Source organism: Portunus trituberculatus, chromosome 40 (assembly GCF_017591435.1).
Source record: "Portunus trituberculatus isolate SZX2019 chromosome 40, ASM1759143v1, whole genome shotgun sequence".
Lineage (NCBI taxonomy): Eukaryota > Metazoa > Arthropoda > Malacostraca > Decapoda > Portunidae > Portunus > Portunus trituberculatus.
This window is the reverse complement of record NC_059294.1, coordinates 7720001-7730000: the sequence shown is the minus strand read 5'-3', so window position 1 is coordinate 7730000 and position 10000 is coordinate 7720001. Positions and strand designations below refer to the sequence as shown.

General features: G+C 36.1%; 1 protein-coding gene across 20 annotated transcripts in view; it reads right to left on the bottom strand.

The window, feature by feature from the left end:
- Positions 1-10000, bottom strand: part of LOC123515927 (stromal interaction molecule homolog) — a 116484-nt gene that overhangs the window by 47492 nt on the left and 58992 nt on the right. For 14 of the 20 annotated variants that reach the window (XM_045274834.1, XM_045274844.1, XM_045274848.1 and 11 more), the window contains exons 2-6: positions 7721-7848; positions 7339-7458; positions 6909-7021; positions 6304-6366; positions 5289-5404 (exon numbers count right to left, since the gene is read on the bottom strand). In XM_045274834.1, coding sequence (XP_045130769.1) covers positions 5289-5404; positions 6304-6366; positions 6909-7021; positions 7339-7458; positions 7721-7848 — 540 coding nt within the window. The remainder of the gene's footprint in view (positions 1-5288; positions 5405-6303; positions 6367-6908; positions 7022-7338; positions 7459-7720; positions 7849-10000) is intronic. The other 6 variants (XM_045274840.1, XM_045274841.1, XM_045274845.1 and 3 more) reach the window with 2 other exon arrangements.

The following is a 10000-nucleotide window of genomic DNA, read 5'->3' as shown; positions in this document are numbered from 1 at the left end:
TTGCTCGCCACCATGGCTTGACTCCATCTAGTGGCTCTGCTATTTTCAAGTCAGCAGACTCTATTAAGAAGGCTGGTGAGACCATATCTTCTTTGCAAGCTAAAAGAACCATCTGAACTCGTGACTCTGCAATGGATAAAATGGAAAACCTTGTGGAAATGTGGTACATAAGTTTTGAATACAGTACAATGATGCACGCATTGTTCACATTCCACGGGTTGCCGGATAGCATCTTTCCCGCTCCACTCTCCCTCCCTTCATAAATTTAAGATCATCAACATTATAAAGTTACATACATGCATACATTAGTGTACATTATAATGACCTAGTCTTAAATTAAACTGCTTAAATGTATATTTTCATAATTTTTACTTTCATTAAACCTTTCACTGTAATATGATGCATTCTTGCTTTGTTTACTCTCAATGGAAGTTCAAGTCAGGGGTCAAACTTGTTATAATTGGTTCGCTTAACGAAAATTCACGCAACGAACGTTTTTTTTAGGAATGTAACCCGTTTGTTAAGTGGGGGTTGCATGTGTGTATGTGTATATATATATATATATATATATATATATATATATATATATATATATATATATATATATATATATATACAGGCGAAGGTTCTCACACAATGAAATTTTGCTATAACGAAGGTTTCATTTTACTACCATCTGCTCGTTTAACGAACACCAAACTCGCTTTAACGAAGTTTTATCCAGGTAATTTTTTTCCAAATTTGAAAGCCCCACTGTATCATGCAAGCTGACAGGCTTTTGAATACATCAGGAGCTGCTGGTACTAAGGCCTGCCTCAGGAGAAATCCTGAGACACCTATAGAATAAAGATCAAGATCAAGCCTCTCGTGGACAACACAGGCTCTGCCGATACAAAGGCCTGACTCAGAAGAAATTCTGTGTCACCTGTAGCATCAAGATCAAGATCAAGATCACACGCACCACTCACTGCCCAGTCAAAACATAACAGCGTCACCAGCAGCTCATCTTCCTTAGTTCAACTTACCACCAAAACACCCTGCAATGTGGCCTAACGTTCCTAAGAAGACCAGGAAGTGTCTTACTCTCGAAGTGAAGCTGGGTATTATTCACAGACAAGAGAGGCCAGAAAATTAATAACATTGCTTCCCACCATGGCTTGACTCCATCTACTGTCTACTATTTTCAAGTCAAGATACTCTATTAAGAAGGCTAGTGAGACCTCATCTTCCTTGCAAGCTAAAAGAACCACCAGAACTCATGACTCTACAATGGATAAAATGTGGAAATGTGGTACACAAGTTTTGTATGCAGTACCATGATGCGCACTTTGTTTACATTCCTCAGGTTGCCGGTTAGTGTATTTCCCGTTTCACTCTCCCTCCCTTCATAAAGTTAAGATCATCAACATTATAAAGTTACGTACATACATACATTAGTGTACATTATAATGACTTAAATTAAACTACCTAAATATTTAACTTCATAATTTTTACTTTCATTAAACCTTTTACTGTACTATGATGCATTCTCACTTTGCTTACTCTCAATGGAAGTTCAAATCATGGGTTATACTTGTTATAATCGGTTCGCTTAACGAAGTTTCGCTTTACGAAGTGTTTTTTAGGAACGTAACCCCTTCGTTAAACGGGGGTTGCCTGTATGTATATATATATATATATATATATATATATATATATATATATATATATATATATATATATATATATATATATATATATATATATATATATATATATATATATATATATATATATATATATATATATATATATATATATATATATATATATATACAGGCAACCCTGCTTAACAAAGGGTTACGTAAAAACACTTCGTTAAGTGAAACTTGTTTAACTGATTATAACAAGTTTAACCCTTGACTTGAACTTCCATTGAGAGTAAACAAAGCGAGAGTGCATCATAGTACAGTGAAAGGTTTAATGAAAGTAAAAATTATGAAGTTACACATTTAGGCAGTTAAATTTAAGTCATTATAATGTACACTAATGTATGTATGTACGTAACTTTATAATGTTGATGATCTTAAATTTATGAAGGGAGGGAAAGTGAAACGGGAAAGACACTAACTGGCAACCTGTGGAATGTAAACAATGAGTGCATCATTATACCACATACAAAACTTATGCACATTTCCACAAGGCCTTCCATTTTATCCATTGTAGAGTCACGAGTTCAGGTGGTTCTTTTAGCCTGCAAGGAAGATACAGTCTCACCAGCCTTCTTAATAGAGTCTGCTGACTTGAAAATAGTAGAGACAGTAGATGGAGTCAAGATGGTGGCGAGCAATGCTATTAGTTTTTTCGCCTCTTTTGTGTCTGTGAATAATATCCAGCTTCACTTCAAGAGTAAGAGACTTCTTGGTCATCTTAGCAACGCTACGTGACACTGCAGGGCGTTTTGGTGGTAAGTTGAGCGAGGGAAGACAAGCTATTCCTGATGCTGTTATTGTTGTCCACCAGAGGCAAAAGCCTGTCGGCTTGCGTGATACAGTGGTGCTATCAAACTTGGAAAAAATTACCTGGATGAAACTTTGTTAAAGCGAGTTTGGTGTTCGTTAAACGAGCAGATGGCAGTAAAATTAAAACTTCGTTGTAGCGAAATTTTGTTCTGTGAACCTTCGTTAAGCGGGGGTTGCCTGTATATATATATATATATATATATATATATATATATATATATATATATATATATATATATATATATATATATATATATATATATATATATATATATATATATATATATATATATATATATATATATATATATATATATATATATATATATATATATATATATATATATATATATATATATATATATATATATATATATATATATATATATATATATATATATATATATATGAGATTAACACTGAAAACTGATGTAACCTTAAACAATTCATTTTGGCCATGAAATTATATGACTTAAATGGTGTTATTACAGTAATAATAAAACATTGTTTTAATGACTAGAACTATGTACAATACACTACATTAAATCAGTCTATCAGTCTTTTACCTCTATTACCTCAACATATTATGTCAAAATGTATAACTAGTAATACTATATAAAAACATATCAGTATTTATGTGTACCTACTAGTGCTGTACATACTTACACAAAATATACTGGTGTGTCTAGCATCACACACTACACTAGGTCAAGTATTGTGGTATTTGCAAAATCCCTCACCATGATTATTGCTTTGAGGTTGCACTGTACTTGTTCCATGCACTGGCATTGTTAATGTCAGCAGTGAGTATGGGTGCCATCAAGAGAAATAAAGAAAAGTTTCACACATTCGTGTGTACAAACACACACACACACACACACACACACACACACACACACACACACACACACACACACACACACACGCCCTTAAGAGCACCGCGCACTGACAGGTACCACCTTAGCGCGGTGCCCACTATGGTGAGAGCCATAAATAAATAAATTAATTAAATCAATAAGTTAATTCTTGGTTAAGTTAGATTCATAGTTAGGTTAAGGATTTCATTGTTTTAATGCCACCCCCCCCTGTACATTTTCAGTGTAAACTTTTTGTGGCACTGCTAAATTAATAAACCGTATATTATTATCATTATTATTATTATTACACACACACACACACACACACACACACACACATATTAATTTTCAAAAACATTTTCATATGTGAAGTATAATATCTGAGAACACAAAAATAAAATCTTATAATTATAGTTCCTTAGCCAAACTACACAAGTGCCTAAGAACAGTGTACACACTCTTAGAAGCTTTTTAACAAGACATTAAGAAGCAGTACAATCCACATAAAAATACATTCAGAGTATTTCAGCCATACAAATAAATATGCAATGATAATACATAATTGAGATGAATCCAACACACACTTCTCACAGACATGCCTGATTGAAAACACCCAATTTCCATATGTATCTTTTAAGTGCAAAAGTGGTACAGAGGAGAAATACTTGCTTGAAGATGTTTCCCCAAGTCATCCAATATTTAGTGGTAAGGCAATAGTGATCATCATTACAAGTGCCAACCAACTACACATATGACAGGAAAATGTCAACAAAATTATGACTTATAAAGAAACCTTTCCTCTGAATTAAATTAGAATAGTTTTAATCTCCTGAACACTACCATTGTGATATGATATTAAAAGTTAGTTATTTCAAAATGAGGCTGATGGACTTTTATTTTTTGGTGACTGACAAAAAATTCTAACAAACAAATTAAACATATATTAGGTTTTACACTGATCATAAATTCCATATACAACTGTAATGTAAAGTCAAATTCATCTGTATTTTTTTCCAGTGCTATTAAGATGCAACATCAATTAAACATGAATGATGATGATTCAGTGCCCAATTACAGAAACCAAAAATGGTTGCCAGGTTTGCCATCCCACCATGTTGGTTTATCACATCAGTGCACCAGTAGTAGTAGTGGTCACTTTACTGGAGAATCTTCCTCCTCTGTTTCTAATGTTGTTTTCATATATTCTTTCAACTGTAATTTGGAAACTGGGAGAATTTCAACATCTTCACAAGCAAGCACAAGTACTACATTCCCCTCCATTTACAAGTCATCATTTAAATTATACTTACCATGAATTATGAAGACATCAGCCATATGCAAGAAGAAAAATCTGAATGTTTAAATAATTTCCATAAAACTCGTACACTGCTTAGGCACCAGTCTTGGTAATTCAGTTATTATACTTCTCTGGTGTAAAAAAAAACAAATTCACCAAAACTGTTAAGCAAAAAAAAAACATTCAGATCCCAAATCAGCTTCATTAAATGTCATAAACATGTAAAGGAAAGTAAAGATAAGGGCTAAATATATCAACAGTGGCAAAATCATATGTAAATTTAAAAAAAAGCAATCAGGTGTGAGAAAATGTCGTGCCATGCTTTTACTTTGGCAACAAAATCTAATAAAAAAAATGTTCATTTATACTAGAAATGGTAGAGAAAATTAAAATGATGGGTTTTTCATATTTTAGAGTATAATGATGAATTCTAAGTGGACACAGGTTGCCATTATAATTACCAATATAATCTCTATAATCACACACTTTTTAAAAACTAGAACAAAATCTAAATGGCTTTAAAAGTTACTTTGTACATGAAAAACCCATTCAAAATTTAACAATTCAAGGTAGCAAAAATTAAAACCAAACTCTTCGCAAACACAATCCAACTTCATAAAAACAAATGCTGACCTTTGGGAGGACCAAACAGAACCACATCCATGGCTTTGATAGTTATCTTGGATCGGTGCTTAGGGTCTTTGATGCCCAGAACTTTGGTCAAGAATTGCTCATTGTTGGCAGCAAGTCTGAAAAATAATCCAGTCATTAATTGACAATAACATTTGTCGAGCTATATAGGACTCAGAGTATCTGTGATGTTAGTACATTGTGTTGTAGGTATGTAATACAGTTCTACAGCTTGGCAATTAATTTTTCTTCTGAATAATGATTTTATTTGCTTGAGCAACTCTTAAATTAGCATTTGCAGAGAATGAGAGCATCAATATGATAGGTGACTAACAAAAATGAATAACAAAATGATTTGATGGAAATGAGACAAAATGGTAAAGAATCTTGAAAAAAAAGTCTAATGCAGTCTAAGTTTTGAGTTTTTGATCTCTAGTCTCCTGCCAAAGTGTGTTGTGAGGAGCACAGTTTTTTTTTTTTTTCTACGGGAACAACATGCTATCAGCCTCAAAACTATCAGGAAAAACAGCAAAGACACTGTAAGCAACTAGCAACTATTACACCACCTTTACCTTATTATAAAATCTTCTAAAGTATATGGGGCACACCTTTCTCCAAATTATTTTTGTCCTATGAAAAATACATTTATGCACAGAATTGAAAATTATGAAACCACAAAGATCATAGTGTGCCTCAGTTACATATAAATCAAGCATGCATCTATCCATTCCAAGTAACGGATATGACGTCCAATATTCAACTAACACAAACACAGGACGTACTTGACACTTTCCAAGGGGAAGGGGGAAAGGAAAGAATGGAAAAAAAAAAAAAAAAAAAAAAAAAAAAAAAATGTTGGGTGCAATACCACGCACAAAAGCCATCACACAAAAACATTATGTGGGCTTGTAACTCTGGCAGGTTAGAACTGCAAATCATAAGAAAGCAGTAATTAAAAGAAAAAAGAAAAAAGAAAAAAATGGAAACACTGAATTCACTGATGCATTTCTGAGTTCACCTTTCTTTTGTATACCTTGAATTTCTTCTTTTGGATGAGGGAGTTATCACGCTGAGAACTGTACTGCAGAGGCGAAAGAAAGGCAGAACAACTAAATTGATGCGAACAAATTGCAGTAGCTTACATAGTGTTTGCATGATATTATTTGATATCTCTGCCTTTCACAGCATGAAGATACAAGGGTCAAGACAAACACACTAGATACTGAATGGATTGATGATGCATGCCTGTTAATTCTAGCCAATAAAAATACATAAGTACACATTTATGTAAGCTGATACTAAATTTGTTCCCTTTTAAAATTACAAGCTAAGTAACTTAATAGTACCTTATATAGTAATATCAAATTTGAATGGACTGATACATGATGGGTGCTATGACCACTCTGTTCCTTCATAAGAGCTTCAAAAAGGCATTACTGGAGTTATGGACACAATACTGAGCACAACTAAAAGTGTAGTACTCACTCAAGAAGCAATCAAGCTCACCACTAGAAATGTCGTGTGGTAGCACTGATTATGCTGATAGCAGCAGGTATACATACTAAGAAAATAAAAGACAAACGACTAAAGGTTATAAAACTAATGTATGGATTCTCTACAGACCTTGGCAAGCTGGAGCCATTGACAGCATTCTCATAAAAATTCTGCGCGTACTGCTTGAGCTCCACAGACTCTGCCAGCCACGCAACTGTCTGGTCCACTGTCCAATTGTGAACCTGCATAAACAATATCATATAATAGTTACTTTAATATAATATAGTAATAGTTACTGCATAGTTACAAAGTTAACCATTTATAAAGTGACATTAGAAATGAGTCCCTACTTGGTCTTGTCTATCTAGATCAACCTCCCCCCCCTCTCTCTCTTCTTCAAATAGCTGAAAATATTACATCAAACTGACTAGTTTTCTCTACATTAAAATATCACCAAGTCAAACTGTTACAATTAAACATTACACTGATGCACATGTTTCTTGAGGATACACTGTGGTGCTAAGTAGCTTATGGGGATGCAAAATGTAAGAAGACTCACCTCAGACTTTTTCCAGATGTACCACAATTCACGGACTGATATGTACTCATCATTGTTATAGTGGAAGACTTTCTGTCGCTTCTCATAGCCCTTGGCATACTGGAGCTCCTCCTTCAGGAACTGAGAATACAAAAATGTCAAGTATTAAAAAACTTGGATATTAGACATCACCATATCACTATCATTATCATCATTACTATATAAGGTTTAGAGTTAGAATGGTCACCGGTCCAAGTAATGTGTGAGTGGTTCCTGGATGAACTTGTTATGATTCTCGCCACATTGATTCCGTAACACAAGTCTGGGGCGAATATTTACCACTTTTCAAATAAATCTGCAAGTAACACTCTCTCTCTCTCTCTCTCTCTTCGCCACAACTCACGTCGACAGACTCGGATACGTCAATGTCCCCGCTGCGGTCATCGTCCAGCTGGGAGTGCAGGCTCTTGATGGCCTCATAGTTGGGCACCTCCTCCGGCACCAAACACAGCTCGTCCACCACCACGCACCCTGTAACCACAAGAAAAACACACCGTTACAACAAGAAAGAATAATAACTCCTTCAATACGGAGACGCATGTTTACCTTGATTTTGGATACGATTTGACTATTTTATCCGCATTACAAAGAGTTTATTGAGGTCAGAAGAGCAATGGCCAAAGTCTTTACTGTTTTAATCCCCCTCATAAGTTTCTAAAGCTGTATCAAAGCATTAAATAGTAACCAGAATGAATGTGAAAACTCGGCATTGTACAGAAAGGATTAATTAAATGAATTGCCTCACTGTTATTTTTCAAGATAAAAGAAAACGAGAGTTACGTCTTGTAGGACTGAAATGGATGATTAGGACAAAGAAGAATACAAAGCACAAGGGAAAAATTACGTGTTCCCGTGATTCATTGGTCGACATGGATACAAGAGCCGTAATTGAGTAGGTAATGCTGCGGATGGAAAAAAAAAAAAAAAGTAAAAACAAAGAAACAAAAACAAATCAGAATGGAGAGAGAGAGAGAGAGAGAGAGAGAGAGAGAGAGAGAGAGAGAGAGAGAGAGAGAGAGAGAGATATGCCAGGAACGCTACTGTTTCATCTTGCAATACACATATATACATACAATACCGGAGGGCCTGGCAAGACGCGCGCGCACACACACACACACACACACACACACACACACACACACACACACACACACACACATACTTGTCCTCTGCAATCCGGGATACATTATGGTAACAATGTTAGTTAGGCGACCCCTTCCTCCACAGTCATGCCTTTTCATACAACACACCTGAAGAGGAGGAGGAGGAGGAGGAGGAGGAGGAGGAGGAGGAGGAGGAGGAGGAGGAGGAGGAAACAATAGATCTACATAATTACGTAAACAAAGAGCATGAAAGATGCTACCTATTAAAACAAACACACACACACACACACACACACATGCAGAGAGAGAGAGAGAGAGAGAGAGAGAGAGAGAGAGAGAGAGAGAGAGAGAGAGAGAGAGAGAGAGAGAGAGAGAGAGAGAGAGAGAGAGAGAGAGAGAGAGAGAAAGCATATGGTTTAATTAAAGATGGAATAGCACGTGGGTGTGTACATGCATGAAGATGAAGATGAAGATGAAGAGGAGGAGGAGGAGGAGGAGGAGGAGAGTGCAGAGGCGTACGAATGACGTAGGACACCCACGGACTGTGTGTGTGTGTGTGTGTGTGTGTGTGTGTGTGTGTGTGTGTGTGTGTGTGTGTGTGTGTGTGGGCGAGAAAGTAAAGCTGAGTCCGTTCTCTGCTGCTGGTGGAGGTTATAGTAGTGATGAGAGGAGGAGGAGGAGGAGGAGGAGGAGGAGGAGGAGGAGGAGGAGGAGGAGGAGGAGGAGGAGGAGGAAAAGAAGGAGATACGGTGAGTGAAATAAATAACATGAAACAAAAACCACATGGGACAAAACATCAATACTCTCACACACACACACACACACACACACACACACACACGGAGGCGTTCAAACTGTCAGCGATGGTACACGAAAATTTCAGCGATCACAAAGGCACGTGGGCGAAAAGCAGGAGGAGGAGGAGGAGGGCAATATAATATTTCCGTTGCCATGACGACCCCGCGTGGGTGTCTAGATTGTTGGTCCTAAAAGGAGGAGGAGGAGGAGGAGGAGGAGGAGGAGGTGGACTCAGCTGATCTATCTACTTAGCACGAATCTGCAGTTAAAGGAATCACGTTGTCAACTACTACTACTACTACTACTACTACTACTACTACTACTACTACTATTACTACTACTACTACATCAATCATTATCTTATCATCATTAATGTGTGTGTGTGTGTGTGTGTGTGTGTGTGTGTGTGTGTGTGTGTGTGTGTGTGTGCATTTCTCACCACCTGTTTTTCTTTTTTGCTTCGTTTTTATCATATTTCTCATCTCTCTTATTCGCTTTTTCTGTTCTCTCTCTTTTCTTTCATTTTTCTCTTTTCTTATTTGCCTTGTTTCTATTTCTATCATTTATCTCTTCACCTGTTCCTCTTTTTCTTATTGGCTTTTTTTTATGATTCTCACAGATAAGTCAAGGCCTGAATCTCTGTCAATATAAGAGTTAACCATTTTTATTTTCCAGGTAGCAACACTGGTGGTGGTGGTGGTGGTGGTGGTGGTAGTGGCAGT